This window comes from Choloepus didactylus, chromosome 4 (genome assembly GCF_015220235.1).
Source record: "Choloepus didactylus isolate mChoDid1 chromosome 4, mChoDid1.pri, whole genome shotgun sequence".
NCBI lineage: Eukaryota > Metazoa > Chordata > Mammalia > Pilosa > Megalonychidae > Choloepus > Choloepus didactylus.
The window spans coordinates 19,961,654-19,981,176 of NC_051310.1; the positions used below are offsets into that span (position 1 = coordinate 19,961,654).

The following is a 19,523-nucleotide window of genomic DNA, read 5'->3' on the forward strand; positions in this document are numbered from 1 at the left end:
TCTATGAAGTTAGCCTAGAGAGAGTGATCATGTGCTGTTCTTCCACATTTACCCCCTCCAGTCCCAGCAAAAAGCATTCCTCTCCCTTTTGGGGGGGTTTATTTTGTTTTTGTTCATTATAATCCTCATTTTCTTTAGTTTTTCCTGTTCTTAACCATAATCTTTCTCAAATAATCACATGCTGCACAGGGGCTGTGGTACACGGTGTGGAGTAGGGAAGGATGGAGGCTCTATTCATACTTTTGAAAATATGTATTTGGGAAAAATATTTCTTTAGAATTCCAGAAGAAAATGTGTTGAAAAATCAAAACAAATATCAAACAACAAAACAGATTTATAGTGGGGACTTGTATTTTATTATTCAGCACTGTATTTCTAAGATCCATCCATATGTGATGCATGTAACTCTAATGTATTTGATTTCTTCTGCCATAAAAATATGAATATGCTAAAATTTACATATTTATCTTCCATTCAATTGATACTGCTATTGTGTCCAAGAATTTCTCAAAGGTGTATACCTAGGAGTGAAATTGCTGGGTCATAAAGAATGATAATGTTGAACTTCATAAGAAAATACTAAATTGTATTCAAAGTGGTTCCTTTTCTTTTCCTTTCTTTTTCTCTTTCTTTAAATATTTAATGAGTGTTTGCTATGTACCACGTGCTAGGGAAATACAGTAAACAAGATTCCAACCCTCCCCACAAGGAGCTTATAGCCTATTGGAAGAGTTAGACAAGTAAATAGACTATTACATTTGAGTGTCATAAGTATAATCACAGAATAATCACAGGGAGTTCTGGAAGCATATTTGAGGATTTCTTGGTGAGTAAGGGTCATTTCATAAAAAGACATGATAGCTAAGTTCAGTTATAAGATAATCCATTTATCAAAGCTAGATAAGAAGAGCTTGTTATTAAATAATTATTAATACAACCCCTTTGATTAGAAAGTACTGGTTTCCTTTAGACTTATTCCACAACTTTCTTCTTGAGCTGCCTTGTTTTTTCAAGAGGACTGGTCTTTGAAAAGTCACGGAGAAAACAATTTGGGAAGGATTTGCAGGATTGTCACACCTCTCTTGAAACCATCACCCAGGATAGTCAGTTGAGTAGGTGCTCAGATAACCCTTCTTCATTTGCCCTAACATTAAAAATTAGTACATCTTAGAAATTTAGGATTTCTGGCACCTATTAAGCCAGATAAGCAAATTGATTCCTAAAATAACAGCATTACTTTTAAGTAGCAGTATATTGTAATTTTAGAGGAGTTTTGATCAAATCTTTTGTGCTCTGATTAAGATGGCTATTCCTAAATTCATAGTTTTTATCCAGCTTTTCTTGGAGGAACCTTTGTCATCCTGACATAAGGCCTTCTATAAGTTAATATAAAACATTTAAAACAATATCAAAATGAAGCCAAGCATCATTGAATCCAGTGTATTTTAAGAGGGATCTATATGCTGCCACATACCAGGTTTATCTAAGCAGGATATAGAGGAATGTATTCTGAACTTGGAACCACAAAAAATAGTGCCTATCATCACACAGTTTTTAAAAAATTAACCACCAATTTAAACAATTCCTTTACAATGGAAAATCTGATTGTATACTACCTTAGCCAAGTGATATAATGTCACTAATCATAGAACTGACTGTGCCCCCAGAAATGATACACCCACAAGGATGCATCAGCTATGTCTAATCAGCTGAATCTAGTCGTGTGGAAACATCAGCCAAACCCAAACTGAAGGACATTCTGCAAAATATCTAGATTAAAAAATAGCTATAAAGAACATTGTTGGAGCAATTGAGTGTGTTTGAATTTGGATTATATATTAAATACTACTATATTAATATTAAATTTCCTGCATGTGATGTTTATATTGTAGTTATTTAGGAAAGTGTCCTTGTTCCTAGGAAATATGTGTTAAAGTAGTTAGGGGTGAAGTTTTATATTGTCTGCAACTAACTCTCAAATAGTTAAAATGCAGTAAAATGTTTAAAATTGGTGAAACTAGCTGAAGGTTTTCTGGGTGTTCATTGAACTATTATTGTAATTTTTCTGTAAGTTTAAAAATTTTCAAAATAACAAACGGGAAATAGTCCAACTGACTTAAATTAGCATGTCTACTCTGGCCTTAACTCTGTCAAAATTATATTTTTGAGAGAATGGATATTTTAAAAGCCATAATTCTTAAACATGGAGAAACTGTTTCACTGAAAATCAAGTGTCTTTTAAACAAAGGATAATTTCAAAAGGAAGGTCTCCATATTTATTGCCCATCTTTTTCTGTATTAGAGAAAATTTAATGGTGGAATATGTAGTAGAGAGTCCTCAGGGTCATGGGAAATGTAGGCTACTTACATTTGGGTTAAAATCTATTGATAGTTGCCCATTTGTCAACCTGATCAAGGTTGGAAAAGGCCCTATGGGTAGAGCATGGCTGACCCATTCCTTGTTGGAGTATGTTTTAGGCTTGTTTAGACAAGTTCCTATGGGGAGAGGTGCTTAGTGAAGAGTCAGCTAATTGTAATGACTAGAACAGCCTTGAAGTTGGTTCCTCCAAAAGAAGCCGTTGAAAATAAGGTAGTGTCATCTAAATATTAGCATTTCCTGTAGCATAAATACTGCTTGAGTGGTGCTTGAGCTAACAGGGAGTTGGGTTGAAAAATCTGATTTCATTCAACATTTATTCAACAAATATTTATTGATTATTACATCCCAGGTATTATTGTTGGCACTTGTGATATAAAACCAGTGCACAAAACAGAATAGAGCTGTGAACTCATGGATCTTACATGAAGGGGGGGGGTGTGGTGGAGGCAGACAATACATTAAATTGTAAATAAGTAAATGATATGTACGTAAGTAGTGTGATAAATGTTAGTATGTGATAAACGCAGTGGAACAAGAGTGATCAGGAATGTGAAAGACAGATGGAGGGAGGAGATTGGAGGCAGGTTACAGTGTTAAATGTGTCTAGGAAGGGCCTCTTCAAAACAATAAGATTTGAGCAAAGACTTAAAGGAGGTGAGGGAATTAACCAAGGGAATATGTGGGGCAAGAGCATTGTAGGCAAAGGGCATACTATATGTGAATGTGACTGGCTTGTTCAAGGACCTGAAGGAGGAGAGCATAGCAAGAGAGGACTGAGTGAAGGAAAGGAAAAATGAGGCCCCACATCATATAGCCATTGTAAGGATTTTGGCTTTACTCAGAGAGGAATGAGGAGTCATTGAAGGGTTTTGAGCTGAGGACTGACGTACTTTTATTTATTTATTTTTGAAAATTGAGATATAATTTACATACCATAAATTCACCCCTTTAAAATATACAATTCAGTGGTTTTTATATATTCACAAAGTTGTACAGCCATCACCACTACCTAATTCTAGAACCTTCCATCACCTCAAAAAGAAACACCTTACATGTTATCAGTTGCTCCCAATTTGCACCTCCCCACAGCCCCTGCTAACCACTAATCTGCTTTCAGTTGCTATGGATTTGCTTATTCTGGATATTTCATATAAATGGAATTGTATAATTTATGGCCCTTCCTAGACACATTTAAAACCGTAACCTGCCTCCAATCTCCTCCCTCCGTCTTTCACATTCCTGATCACTCTTGTTCCACTGCATTTATCACATATTAACATTTATCACACTACTTACGTACATATCATTTACTTATTTACAATTTAATATGTATTGTCTGCCTCCACCACACCTCCCCCTCTTCATGTAAGATCCATGAGTTCACAGCTCTATTCTGTTTTGTGCACTGGTTTTGTATCACAAGTGCCAACAACAATACCTGGGATGTAATAGTCAATAAATATTTGTTGAATAAATGTTGAATGAATCAGTGGAGTTTTCAACCCAGCTCCCAAATCCCTGTTAGCTCAAGCACCACTCAAGCAGTATTTATGCTACAGGAAATGCTAATGTGTTTGGCCTTTTTTATAATGTTTTAAAGGTTCTTCCATGTTTTAGCATGTATGAGCACTTTGTTTCTTTTTACTGCTGAATAATATTCAGTTACATGATACACTACATTTTGTTTATTCATTTATAAGTTACAGACACTTGTATCATTTCCACTTCTTGGCTATTATGAGTAATGATGTTATGAACATTTGTGTACAGGTTTTTGCGTGGGCATATGTTTCATTTCTCTTGCGTATATATCTCAGAGTAGAATTGCTGGGTCATATAGTAACTCTAAGTTTAACTTTTTGAGGAACTACCAAGGTATTTTCCAAAGTGCCTGCACTGTTTTACATTTCTATCAGTAATATATGATGGCTCCAATTTGTCCATACCCTTACCAATATTTGTTATTGTCTGTCTTCTTGATTCTGGCAGGTGTGACATGTCTCTTGTGATTTTATATTTGCCTACTAAGTAATGATGTTGAGCATCTTTTCGTGTACTTGATGACCATTTGTTTATCTTCTTTGCAGAAATGCCTGTTCACATTCTTTGCCCATTTTTAAATTGGGTTGTCTTTTTATTTTTGAGTTGTAAGAGTTATTTATATACTCTGGATCCTAGACCCTTTTTAGATATATGATTTGCAAATATTTTCTCCCTTTCTTTGCATTGTCTTTTCACTACTTAATAATGTTCTCTGAAGCAGGAAAGTTTTTAATTTTGATGAAGTCCAGTTTATTTTCTCTTTTGTTGCTGTGCTTTTGGTGTCATACCTAATAAGTCATTGCTGAATCCAAGGTCACGAAGATTTACACCTACGTATTTGTCTTTGAATTTTATAGTTTTAGCACTTATATTAGGTCTTTGGCACATTTTGAATTAAATTTTATGTATGGTATGATCTAGGGATCCAAATTCATTCTTTAACATGTGGATATGTAAGTGTGCAAACACCATTTGTTGAAAAGACTGTTCTTTCCCCCTTTGAACTGTTTTGGCACCACCCTTGTAAAAAATCATTTGACTGTAAAAGTAGATGGGTTTATTTCTGATTCTCAATTCTATTCCACTGATCTGTATATCTGTCCTTATGCTAGTATCACAGAGTCTTGATTAGTGTAGTTTGGAATAAGTTTTGAAATCAGAAACTGTTATTTTTCCAACTTTATTCTTTCTCAGGATTGTTTGGTTCTTCTGGTTCCCTTGCATTTTAGGATCACCTTGTCAATTTCTGCTAAAAGCCATTTTGGATTTTGATAGGGATTATGCTGAATCTATAAATCAATTTGGGGAGTATTGCCATTTTAACAATATTAAATCTTCCAATCCATAAATATGTGATATCTTACCATTTATTTAGTTCTTTAATTTCTTTCAATGATGTTTTATAGTTTTCAGTGTACATGTCTGATACCTCTTTTGTTAAATTTATTCCTAAGTATTTTTTATGCCATTGTAAATAGAATATTCTTTATTTCATTTTTGGAGTATTTATTGCTAGCACCCCAAGTTGAGTAGTACATACTGCCTAAACAATTTCCCTGGCAAGTAATCTTCAAAATCCCAACATAACCATTTTAGTGTTGAATGTAAACAGTAGGTTATCTTATAGCTATAGACTTTTCTCAAAGCAGTAAGATAACTCATCATAGCCTTTGTAGTTCTGACCAGATTATATTGTCAATCAAATATAGGAATACAGTTGATTTTTGTACAATGATCATATTTTCAGTAACCTTCCTGGATTCATTTATTAGTTCTGATAGTTTCTGTTTTTGTTTATTAAGATTTATTCACATACCATACAATCATCCAAAGTATATAATCCATTCTAACAGTTTCTTAATGGATTCCTTAGGATTTTCTATATACAAGATCATATCATCTGCAAATAGAGATATTTTTACTTCTCCTTTTCTAATCCGGATGCCTGTTATTTCTTTTTCTTGCCTAATTGCCCTGACTAGGACCCCAGTGTAATGTTGAATAAAAGTGTTGAGAGCAGACGTTCTTGTCTTGTTCCTGATCTTAGAGGGAAAGCTTTCAGTCTTTAACTTAAGCATAAGGTTAACTCTGGGTTTTTTTTGTAGATGCCCTTTGTCAGGTTGAAAAATTCCTCTTCCTTTCTTAGTTTGTTGAGTGTTTTTATCATGAAAGGGTGTTGGATTTCGTCCATCGCCTTTTCTGCCTCTATTGAGATGATCTTGTGGTTTTTGGCCTTTCTTCAATTAATATGATATGTTACATTGATTTTTTTTTTTTTAATGTTGAACCAAACTTGCATTTGGAATAAATCCCACTTGGGCATGGTGTATAGTTCTTTTTATATGTTTCTGGATTTGGTTTGCCAGTATTTTGTTGATAATTTACAGGGTTTTTAAAAGGATTGTCTGGCTGCTTGGGTTGGGAACAGAGGGGGCAAGGGATGAAGTAGATTAAATTCTTTGAATTTCACTTAAGTCCAAAGGCCCCAGGCCAAAACATTCAAATGTCTTAATATGTAAACAGTAGGTTATCTCATAGCTATAGACTTTTCTCAAAGCAGTAAGATAATGCATCATGGCCTTTGTAGTTCTGACCAGATTATATTGTGAATTAGTATAACAAAGATTTGTATCCCTTGAGGTAGACTCATACTTTTGTTCATTCAACAAATATTTGATTGACAATTTTTTCTGTAGTTTGTTATTAGGAGAAATTTTAAATAAAAATATTGTCTCTCTCTATATAAAGTCAGATTTCACAGAGCATGAAATACCAAGTTCTTTTGATTCCATTTTAATATATTAAGTGATGAGTGAAGAAGCAGTTATGTTAACAAAGCAAACGTTTAATGTATACTCTGAGAGATGGATATCTACGTGTTGTATATGCTTTTTTGACAAAGAAAAGTTATCTAATGATCATTAATTGTGTTGTATATCCTTTGTGTTGTATATATGTGTTGTATATGCTTTTTTGACAAAAGTTATCTAATGATCATTAATTGTTAAGATAATGGAAGGAGGAAGCAGTGGTTCATATATAGAAGTTGTCTGAACTGGTATTTATTTAATTTGTTTTGGTATTTGCTTATCAATTTAAAGGTATATTTTTGTTGTAGGGGCCAAATTTAAAAAATATATTGGCCATTCAGCTCACATAACCAATGTCAGATGGTCACATGATTATCAGTGGGTTATTTCTATTGGTGGAGCAGATCACTCTGTCTTTCAGTGGAAATTTATTCCTGAAAGAAAACTAAAAGATGCTCTTCATATAGCACCCCAAGGTGAGTAGTGCATACTGCCTAAACAATTTCCCTGGCAAGTAACTCTTCAGAAACCCCAACATAACCATTTTAGTGTTGAATTGTAATCTAGTGTCATAACTTAGCAGTGTGGTTTGTTATTAGGAGAAATTTTAAATAAAAATATTGTCTCTCTATATATAAAGTCAGATGTCACAGAGCATGAAATACCAAGTTCTTTTGATTCCATTTTAATATATTAAGTGATGAGTGAAGAAGCAGTTATGTTAACAAAACAGACATTTAATGTATACTCTGAGAGATGGATATCTACATGTTGTATATGCTTTTTTGACAAAGAAAAGTTATCTAATGTGAATTCATCTGTTGCATATAGTATTTTAGCCATTTTTCATGTTAATTATAGATTATATTCACTTATATTTGCACAGACATTTAAATTTGATGTAGCGGTCATTGGGGAGCCAGTGAAGGGATTTAAAGGAGCTATTGAGTTTGCAGTGAGTGGAGAGGAAGATAATCTGTAGTACAGTTTACTGACATCTGTGTCACTTGAATAGGTAATTTCATTTGATTGTTTTATGGCTTGTCTCCATATCAGCTGACGACAGTCAGCTCTTAATCATTAATTTTACAGTGCTGTTTTGAAAATGGATTTTCTTTAAGCACATAACATTTCATTATTAAAAATTGCAGAAAGTCTGACTGATTCCAATAGTGATGAATCAGATTCAGATCTGTCTGATGTTCCAGAATTAGATTCTGAAATTGAACAAGAGACACAACTCACCTACCGTCGGCAGGTAATTTTTAATTATCGTGTGATTTTTCCATGCAATGTCCAGCTTCTTTTATTATCTTGCTCCCTGTTGTTTATGCATTTATTGGTAACTTATGTAGTTTTTAATTTTCCAGGAAATGTATGGTTATTTCAATTTCCAAAAATGTTCTTTTATGGTAAGTTCTTTTGTACTAAGTATGTCTGTATTGTATTTGCCTTCAGATTTTTGTCACAGTACACTTATTCTCTTATGAAGTACAAAAATTTCCTGGAACACTAAATGTGTATTTTTCGGTGTGATATGTAGAAAATGTAAATTAGTTTGTTCTTTCCAAGGAAGTAAATTTCATAAAGTGCCTTCTAATTTAAGACAATTGTTAAAGCTTTAGTGATGAACAGTAACCGCAGTGTATGAAAGTTATGTTAGGAGTCTGTGAACACCTTTATTGATATATATTCTTTATTCTATTTATTGATAATATTCTTACTTATATACATTTTTTATAGGTTTACAAAGAAGATCTACCTCAGCTTAAAGAGCAATGCAAAGAGAAACAAAAAAGTGCTACTTCTAAAAGAAGAGAACGGGCTCCAGGAAATAGCATTCGATTACACTTTGTTCACGGGTATAAAACAACTGTTTTTCGTTTATGTGTTTGAATTTTGGTTCACACTTACTAACCTTTCTGTGCCTCTGTTTCCCCATCTGTAAAATGGTGATACGTCTGATTTGAAATGGTAGTGTGGCTCCCTTTGGCCTGAGAATTTTGACCTTCATAATTTAATGTCAGTAAGGTACAATTTCTGGATTCTCTTAGACATCTGGCAACACAGGTCTCACATTTCAGCCTAGTAACAACAGATTTTCCAGTCTGACTCTTTCCTACCCCTCACCCAGCTCTCATTTTCTTACCTACCTGCTAATGCTTTCAAGAATTTGAAAGAGGATTTATTTGGTAAAAGTATTTTTCCTCCAGTGAGAAAACAGGTAGCATGTTTCTATACAGTTGTGTGTTTTATGAATTGGGCTTTCTTTAAGCTCAAAGAAAAGTTGGTGTAAAGGAATTACATTGACCATTTTAAGAAGATTTAACTACTTTTTTTCTGGATGTGTATACTATTTTTAAATTGTTTTTAAAATTTATTGTTGGAATATATATTCTCATGATTTAACAATGCATGTAAAAGGGTATTTGGAAAATCTCCTTCCCATCTCTGTCCTCCCAGCCTTCATTTACCCTCTCTATGGGTAACACTATTAATTAGTTTCAGCAATATTTTTATGCATATACAAGCAAATATATATTCTTTTCTGTACCCTTTCACTTGTGAGAAAGTGACTATTTTTGTTTTATAAGTATACACATTTAATATTATACAGATAGTAAAGCAGTATATATATGGTGTTCTGTACCTTGCTTTTTTCACTCAATATTATAGCTTTGATTTAGCTGCTATTTGTAATTATAGGAAGTTCATACAAGTTTATTAGACCTGATATATTTGTACTTTCTTTTAATTGTTCAGTGTCCTGTAAAACTAGAAATTGAATAACCCAGAAGATATTCATTTCTCTGTATATCCCACATTGATCGGTTAAAAGGCCAAAGTTAATTTAATATGATTTTTCTCTATTAGTTACAGAGGTTATGACTGTCGAAATAATCTGTTTTATACTCAAATTGGTGAAATTGTGTACCATGTGGCAGCAGTGGGTGTCATTTATAATCGACAGCAGAACACACAACGCTTTTACATGGGTCATGATGATGATATTCTCTGCCTGGCTATTCATCCTTTGAAGGACTATGTGGCAACAGGCCAGGTAGGTTAGACCTTTGTTTGGGTTTAAGTTAAATTAGTCCACTTCTTTTTAAGTCTTTTGTGCTCTAAGAGATGAAGAATAAAGAATTCTTTAGAATAGGATTTTATTTTCATATTATATATAAAATTCGCCCCAAGTTGTTTCCTATATTTTTCTTTAAGTTTTAATAGTTTAAATTATTGCTATATTAATTTGAATTTGGAACTAACTACTCTGACTTATCTTCTAATTTTCAATTTAATGGCAAACAAAGACTAGAAATCTGGTTTCTTTAGATGGAGTTATCTAAAGTATTATATGTTATCTAACAAATATTCTGTGACAAATAAGTTGACTGTGTATTTATTTTGCAATCATGATAGCAACCTCTTTGGGTTTACCAAAGTAGAAAGCACAACTATTGAAACAGAAAACACTGAGAAAAGTCTTAACTGATATCTTTCTATATAGGTATTCTCAGAAAGGAAGGGAAGGAATGGTTTAACAATTCCTACTGTATGTTACTTCATAGATTCCTACTATATATAAGCATAGTTTATTAATGTATATTCATTTTATTCTCACCTCAACCCTATGAGTATGAGATCATTTCCCCCAGTTTACAAATGAGGAAATTCAAGTAGAAGAATTAAATAATTTGCTCAAGATTACTCAGCTAATAAGTGGTAAAGCCTTAAGCCCTTAGTCTGTCTGACGTAGGGCTTAAATATATTTAAGGCATTGTACCTTCTAGAGACTGTTGGGGGTCAACTTTTATCATCCTGTATAGCTTCCCTGAAAAGAGAGCAAATGCTTTCCTTTTTTTCTTTCTCCCTTTCTCCCTCCCTCCTTTTGTATCTCACATTGCTCTTTCTTTGTTTCTCTCCTTCCCTTCCTTTCCTCCATCATTCAGAAACATTCATAGGGCATCTGCAGTGTACCAGGAAATGTGCTGGGAATATAAAGATAAATAAATCATCTTTCTATGGTAAAAACTCATATTCTGAGGGGAAGGACATACATGCAAGAGAAATTATGATAATGTGTCTTAAGTATAGATCAGGGCTTCTCAACCTTGGCATTACTGACATTTTGGGCTAGATAATTCTTTGTTGTGAGAAGCTGTACTGTGCTTTGGAGGATGTTTAGCAACCTCCTTGGCCTCTACCCACTGAATGCCAGTAGAACCCTGTTCTCTGCAGTTGTGGAACCAAAAATTCCTTCATATATTGCCAAATGTACCCTGAGAGGCAAAAATCACCTGCCATTGAGAACTGCCTGGTATAGAAATATGTACAAAGTCCCAAAGCAATGTAATGAAGGACTGCTAAATTGTGTCCAGAAGAATCAGGGAAACCTTCATAGACATGATGACATTTCATCTGAGATGAGTAGTTTACCTGACAGAGGGGGAATTGGGGAAAGCATTCTAAGTATATTACATCACGTGTAAAAGTGGGCAAAAACAAAGCGTGGCTTATTTAAAAGAGCTTATTCAACGTAGCCCAAAGTGTTCAAATCTTGGAAAACGTGAAATTTAGTGGAAGAATTAATGAAAAGAATAAGTGTGGGACTCAGGGCCACCATTTGCCTTTAGTTTATTTAAATGGTTCCTCTTGGAGTACAGTTATGTGCACATGTAGCGTAACAAGGAGTTTGAACATTTTTCTGGTATTACTGGAACGAAGATGGGTGTAAAAATTGGCCATTTACTACCATGATTCTGGAATTTTACAGAATTCAGGTCAGGTCACACCAAAAAGTCAGTATGCTGCAAGAGAGCCTGGGTACCATCAGGCCATAGCTCCGGTGCTTTTGGCTTTGCTTACCAGCAGCACTTCTGCTCTAGGCACTGCAGATCCAAAGTCTTTCTCCCAAGGGACAGCCTCACACTGCCTCCTCTACTTCTCCTGGTGTTTTTTTTCTTCCCTGTGTTATATTAGTACCAACCAGCCCAATCTCTATAAAGTTATGTATTTCTAAAATAAACTGTTTCTTAAAATTGTTCAAAATTAACAAAAATTATATTTATTAAAAAAACAGGTATTTCCAAAGCATTTGAAATTTAGGTGACAAATCTAAATGGGTATTTTTATTTGTTTGTTTTGGAGAATAGAGTACAAGCAATGCCCTTTAAGTGGAGATGAAAGAATGAAAGAACTTGAAGAACCTTACATGGCATTTTATTTATATATTTCAACTTAAGTATCTTGAATGTACCATACTTTGGAAATGTTTAATTCTGCAAATATTTATTGAGTGCTTCTGATTTGAAAGCATTAAGTGTTGTGAGGAAATACAAAGACAGTTCTGACTGACTGCCTCTATTAAGAGTTTACAATCTAGTATAGGAGTTGGACGAATTTTTAAATATATGGCGTTTCCTAAAAAATACACTAAAAATACATTCATTTAGAGGTTTTGTGGGCAGCTTGGATTGAACGTGTCTAAAATGGAGATAAATGGCATTAATCTTGCCTTTGCTACTTAGAACATGGAACCATGTTAACCTGGTTGCCTAAGCCTGGGAGACAACCTTCTTGTTCTCCTTCATCCCCTATAGCTAGCTAATCATTCCTGAGTTGTATCCATTCCTTCCTCGGATATATATTGATTCTCTGTCTGAATATATCTTTGCTCTTTTTTAATGCTTGTCTTTACTTGCAATTCAATGCTTCATAATTTTTAAACTATTACTGTAATTCCTGCTTTAGGTTTTTTCCCCTATTTTCACTATCCACTAATCTAAATGACTTGAAATACTTCAGTGTTTGTAAGTAGCTTTTAGGCTAATGTCTAAACTGTTAACATGCAATTCAAGGCCTATAATCTAGTCTAACTCTCCAACCTCTTCTTTTTATCTCTATGATTTACTCCTTTGTAAACTCTGGTCCTGCATTCTGAGTCATTTAGCATTTGTCCAACATGTAATGCTGTCTCACATCTTTGACTTAGTTACTTCCTTTTGGAAAACACTTCCCCTCCACTTCTATTCAACCTCCCAACTTTATCTAATTCATACTCCTCCTTTTAACTTTGCTTAAGTAACGTATCTGAGAACTTGCCTGACCTCTCCCCTGTCCCCTCATCCCTGAGTGAGATGTCCCATGTGTGTTCTGATAACACTGTCTATACCTTAGGCAGTGCTGAATGTAGTGTCCAAATCCAGGCTCCTTCATTCATTACCTGTGGGCAAATTACCTCACCTCTCACCTCTCATGGCTCAATTTCCTCATCTTAAAAAGAAGGATATTATCAATGCCTATCTCATAGAATTTTTATGGTTATTAAATGAGTCAAAGCTTGTAAAGTGCTTAGAACAGTTTCTGGCACGTAAGTAAATATTTGTCTTTATCATCTTCATTATCTCCAGGTGAGATGCCTAGTAGGCAGTAGAAATTTTAAGTCTTAAATTCATGAGAAAAGTAAGAGAGTTAGATTTGGGAGTCATTTCTTGATCTAACCATTGAGACTTTGGGAGTAAGATATGTCAGGGCAGAAATGTAGAATGAGAAGATGGGAGGATTAAAGACAGAATCTTATGAAGTTGTGAAGGAAACCTGGTAGTAAGATTCAAGGAGAGGTCCCGGTGCCAGCAGGGTACCGGCAGAGCCCAGGGGCAGGCTTGAAAGCGTCTATCTCTGCTTTTATTAAAGGTGACTTCCTTGTTTGCACAAGAAATTCACCTATCTAAAGGACATGAAGAAATAGTATCACAAAGATTAATGTTACTTCAACAAAAGGACAGTAGATTTGGAGATCAAAACATGGAAAAGGCATCTCAGATGCAAGCAGCTAACACTTGCTTATAAAACGAATCTTAGTCTCTTAAATTATATAGGAGCAGCAGAGAAGTCTCTACAAACCAGGATTCATCCACATCTCAGCCTGGGGTGGTTTCTCTCGAGACTCCTTACTGGGCATTGGTAGAAGAATATATTCCCAAATGGAAATAGTTTTTTTTTTTTAGGAAAAGCATCATATTCTATTGGTTTTGAAAATCAAAATGAAGGGGAAAATGCCATTCAAAATGAGGCACAGCTGTCATTTCTTAACATGCTATTTCAGAAACCTTGTTTAGTAACACCAAATATTAAAGAATATTAGGTCATTGCAGAAACTTTAGGAACTGGATATGTATCATAAGTTCTCAGATACGTTACTTAAGCAAAGTTAAAAGGAGGAGTATGAATTAGATAAAGTTGGGAGGTTGAATAGAAGTGGAGGGGAAGTGTTTTCCAAAAGGAAGTAACTAAGTCAAATAAGAGACTCTCCTGGGAAATATCAGGTAATCACTACGCGACCTACTACTAGATTTCAAGTTCATGAATTTGCTTTCTACCAAACCCATGGAAGTGTTAAAAACTAATATTGAGTCGTGGGTTGTTTATTAACTAAATTATTAAATGAGTGTCATATATGTTGTTTAAAAAAATCATTTACAGTCATTCTCATCTAAGCAGTGAATAATGATTATTGGTTCTGATGTTAAGTTTTTGAGAATCTTTACTTTCCAGTTGCTTCATTATAAGGGTGAGGTACAGAAACAAGGTGGGTGTTCACTATCACAGTTTCTTTTAACAAATGAAAAGACAGTGATGTTTAGCTGCTTTAGTGTAATAAGAATGTTTATCAGAAAACAGGTTTATCAGATTCCATGCTTTACAGAAAATCAAACCTCTAAAAGTTAGAGATGGGAAGAATTGAACTATAAAGTATTCAATAAGTACCTAGTTTCAAGAGGTCTTAGACTTACTTAGTTTTGAACAAAGATACCTGTTAGAGCTGGAAATAGTTATTGGATTTTCACTTAGTTATTTAAGGATTGCCACCCCTGTGAATGAGAAAAACTGATCTCTTGTCTCCATCTGTAAACTTGCCTTTCCCTCTCCCTTCTATTTTTATTATTTTGAAACAGTTGTCAGAGAGCTTTGGGTCACAACCCTAAACAACTTTAAGATTTCTCAGTCTGCCAATGCTTATGCAATAGAAACAATATATATAATTTTTTAACTATAGAAGCAGCTTCTGCTAACAAAGGAAATCTACACTGTACTAAAGGTAAATATTTTAAATTTCAAACTGGTTTGTGTCTTTAAAGGAAGACAATAGGAGGGTTAAAAAAAACGTTGAAATGACCATTTTGCCAATAAGTTCTTTTAAACTACTGTCTTGGAAATATCCCGTTGAGTGGGTGTTGGTGTGGGTAACAATAACTGTTTTCATAATATGTGCTGGCAGATTAGCACACTTCTCTACAATGTTAACAGTTGTAATTAAGGAATAAATAACACAGGGTATCAGTCCAATGACAATTTCATATATAATGTCACAATACAAAATGTTTCAGAATATTAGAACTGTTATATAACTATAAAAACTATCAGCTTAAAAGTGGAAAGCCTTTTAAAAAGGAAGACAAAGGAAGAATGAAAACTGGCATAGAGAACAGAACAATTTTATACCTTCTCAAATATATTCTATCATGAAGACAAATTGATCATTTTTTTTTCCTGTTATACTACCATTTGGTTTCCACCCATACAATTGACTTACAGGAGAATGCAGGATTTTTTTTTTTTTTTTGCAGCTTTGAATTGGTAAACAGATTTAGATGTAGTAGAAAGGAACATGAGGAAGCTTTTTTTTGTTTTGTTTTGTTTTTTTTCATTTTTTTTTTTAAACATCCAGTCTTTCTCAGCATAGCATATGCACATAAGGTGAATGAAGCACTATGAAACTTATTTCTCTTCAAGTGAAAAGAAGACTAAACATTTATTGAGATGGTAAAATATTGTGTCAAGCAAATAGGCACATTCCAAAATTACAGTGATACATTAATGTCCTGAAATATATGAGCATACACTTTCATTGAAATCTGTAAATTAAATCACCAGCAGTTTAGATTAAAATACAAAATATTTGAATGGTAATTTATCCATCTCAGGAAAGGTTGTTTTCCTTTTTTCCTTCCCTGAATTAACTAACATGCTAAATAGTTAAAAAGGAAAGCATAAAATTTATTATATCCTGGGTTGTGATTTAGGGCAGGAGGGAAGTTTCCAATCTTTGGCTGTGCCATTTTTTCTATTTGTAGTTAATATCTCAGAAACTTCAGTTGAGGACTTTTATTCCTAGCCCCTACAGAACTTTTTTTTCCCTCCTTCTCTGCTTGTAGGCTGTAACAGATTACACCAAATGGTGTGTATTTAAAAAAAAAAAAAATTCCCCATAGGGACCTGGACATCCCATTAAAGGGCTTTATATTCCTCATGGCAAATTAGCTTCACATAGGAATTTCCAAATATTGTTTTTGGTGAAGAAAAGAGGAATACATATATAATGTATGTTTTTGTGCACAATGAGTAGGAATTAGATGAGGAAAAAGGAATGCCATTTATTAATACCTTTTCCCGCTAATTCAGCATCCTTACTATGTGCTGCATTGTATGTACTATTCTCTAGGAAATCTGTGAATTTTGGTTTTTTAGAATAATGGAGTTTTCAAAATAAAGGTCACTCCAAGAATTTGTTTCTACAGGCTCCAGTTATTTGGAGATTATTTTGTCACTTCTGAGATAATTGGAAATACCCTGGGTGGTATGGGGAGTGAAAAACTAGGTTTTGTCATCACCAGTTTCAGACAAGAGAAAGACATGACGCTTTAGCTACAAGATGGGTTTTAGTGTGTAGAATTTAATGCACAAAGCTATGAATTTGGTTCATCTAGAAAATATATTATCTTTCCTTTTCCTTTCTGAGTCTTTTGTCTTTTTTACTCTAAGTCCATTCATGTCTTTTTATTTTGTTAGAAGAAAAAGCAAAATAAAGTCTTAAATCCTTTCCCCACTCCCCCCACTCCCCCCACCCCCAAAAAGAATCTAGGAGACCAGAGAACCAGACGCGAGTTCTCTAGAGGTTAAATAGGAAGAAAACTTTAAAGTCACTGGTAACATTTTACTGAATAACTTAGTGAAATATTGACTCATTTCAGTGTTGTTTTTTGTTGTATTTCTATATAAAACCATTCTCAAAATTAACTATGATTGACAGCTATCTTATTCATTTCAGGAGAAGCCTTTATAGCTTCTCTTTTATCCTTTTATAGCTTTTCTTTATCCTTATGAAGAAAATTGATCAGTTAAGTCTAGAGGAACAATTAAGAATTGATAGTTTGCCTGTGAATTTATGAACATCATAAAGCAAATTAAAAGATAAGTGTTGAAATCCAAGATGGCAGATGAGGAGAGAATGAGCAAAATACTCCTAGTGAAAAACACTAGATAAAAGGCAGAAAGTGCTCCAGAATAGCAGTTCCAGGGTTCTACTGGTTGGGCAAGATCCACTACATCCACAGTGACCGTGCACTTGGAGAAACTGAGAGACCATGTTCAGAATTGAGTGAGTGTTTGAGGCTGCTGGGGAAATGGCAGCTGAGCTGTGCCATGGTGGGGAGAAACCTGGGGTTGGTATTTGGAGGTGGGTTAGTTTAAAAACCCAGAAAGTGGCTGAGGATCCGGCAGCGAGAGCCGTGCAGTCGAGCGTGGTGGGGAGTGGCTTCTACACCCTGGGCACCCACCTCAGTATCTAGCATGGGTGATAGCCTTTCGCACAACTGTAGCTAATTGTCCCGGAGCCAGGAATGGGCTGCTGCAGCAGGTGGAGGACTGCGGAAGTGGGAAGTTAGCATGCCCTGTACAGCCATCTTTTCATCGGGCTGGGAGACTTCCCTTTGCAGCACCATGGCCAAGAGTTTCCCTCGGGGATTCCACTCTCCTGAGACATTTGTGCAGTCTTCTTCTGCAGAGGCCCACAGAATGCATAGCTTAAAGGTGGGGCCCCACACAGAAGTGCCAAGAGCCCTGTACCAATCCCAGGGGCTTGTGGGCCCACAGCAGAGAGCGACTGTGGGGAATCTGAGCTGAAGGTTTGGACTCGTGAAACAGCCCCAGGAATGGCTGGGAGTTCTGGGTCTTAAAGCCATCTTCCCTGCCTAACTGCATAGGGCACACACCCCCATGCTTAGGGCTGGCAGTCCCAACTGCACACGGAAAATTGATGCACTGATTGCACTTCCACGAAGTTTGGATCCCCACTTGCTGCATGGACAAAGTTGGGGAGAACTGGCTTGAGGGTAAGAGGTGGCTCAGGGTGCCATCTGCTGGTAGTTCCAGGAAAGTACACTCCATAAAGCTGTAGCTGTGTCAAATTATAGACAGTTGTTCAAATAAGTCTGCATATCCTAAAAGAACTCTGTCAAGATAAGCAAATGCCAAGAGGCTAAAAACAGAAAATTTTAAAGCATATGAAGGAACCAGAAGATATGGATAACCCGAACGCTCAAATCAAAAAACCAGAGGAGACACAGAACTTGGAGCAATTAATCAAAGAAGCAATCACAAACTACAAGATCATGGCTCAGGTTATAAAGAACATCAAGAAGACCCTAAAAGAGCATAAAGAAGAATTTTCAAGAGTAAATAAAAAAATAGAGGAGCTTATGGAAATAAAAGAAACTGTTCCTCAAATTAAAAAGATCCTGGAAACACATAGCAGCAGATTAGATGAAGTTGAAGAATGAGTAAGTGAACTAGCAGAAAATATTTTGGAGAGTGAAAGAGCAAAAGAATGGGGAAAAAAATCAGAAAATTTGAAATCGATCTCAGAGATATGATGGACAACATGAAGCGCACAAATATAAGAATCACTGGTGTTCTAGAAGTGGAAGAGAAGGGTAAAGGTCTAAGTAGGGTATTCAAAGACATTGTTGGGGAAAACTTCTAAACCCTTCTAAACAACATAAATACGCAAATCATAGATGCCCAACGAACTCCAAACAGAATAAATCCAAATAAACCCACTCCGAAACATATTCTGATCTAATGGTCAAATGCTGAAGATAAGGAACAAGTTCTGAAAGCAACAAGAGAGAAGCAAGTCACCATATACAAGGGAAATAACATAAGACTAAGTAGTTACTACTCAGCAGCCACCATGGAGGTGAGAAGGCAGTGGTTTGACATTTAAAATTCTGAAGAGAAAAATAGCCAACCAAGATTCTTTATCCAACAAAGCTCTCCTTCAGATTTGAGGGAGAGCTTAAAATTTTCACAAACAAACAGATGCTGAGAGAATTTCTTAACAAGAGACCTGCCCTATAAGAAATATCAAAGGGAGCCCTACTGGCAGAGAAAAACAGAAAGGAGACAGAGATCTGGAGAAGGGCTCAGAACTAAAGAGTTTTAGTAATGGTACGTTAAAGGAAATAGAGAGGGAAAAATATATCTGACAAATAAAGACCAAACGATAGGAGGGTGGATTCAAGAAATGCCTTCACAGTAATAACATTGAATGTGAATGGGTTAAACTCCCCAATTAAAATATATAGATCGGCAGAATGGATTTAAAAATATGAACAATCAATATGTTGCTTACAAGAGACTCATCTTAGACCCAGAGACACAAAGAAATTGACAGTGAAAGGATTGAAAAAATACTTCATGCAAGCTATAGCCAAAAGAAAGCAGGAGTAACAATATTAATCTCAGATAAAATACACTTTAAATGTAAGGATGTTCTAGTTTGCTAATTCTGCGGAATGCAAAACACCAGAGATGGATTGGCTTTTATAAAAAGGGGGTTTATTTGGCCACACAGTTACAGTCTTAAGGCCATAAAGTGTCCAAGGTAACACATCAGTAATCGGGTACCTTCACTGGAGGATGGCCGATGGCGTCCGGAAAACCTCTGT

General features: G+C 35.1%; 1 protein-coding gene and 1 pseudogene across 9 annotated transcripts in view; both read left to right on the forward strand.

The window, feature by feature from the left end:
* The window catches only part of EML5 (EMAP like 5), a 264,217-nt gene that overhangs the window by 91,820 nt on the left and 152,874 nt on the right, over positions 1 to 19,523 (forward strand). For all 9 annotated transcript variants that reach the window (XR_005216273.1, XM_037832109.1, XM_037832110.1 and 6 more), the window contains 4 exons: positions 7,041 to 7,208; positions 7,884 to 7,990; positions 8,476 to 8,594; positions 9,607 to 9,793. Coding sequence is in view for 8 of the 9 variants with exons in the window: in XM_037832109.1 (XP_037688037.1) it covers positions 7,041 to 7,208; positions 7,884 to 7,990; positions 8,476 to 8,594; positions 9,607 to 9,793 (581 nt within the window). In the remaining variant the exon portion in view is untranslated. The remainder of the gene's footprint in view (positions 1 to 7,040; positions 7,209 to 7,883; positions 7,991 to 8,475; positions 8,595 to 9,606; positions 9,794 to 19,523) is intronic.
* LOC119530864 lies at positions 11,490 to 13,879 on the forward strand (annotated as a pseudogene).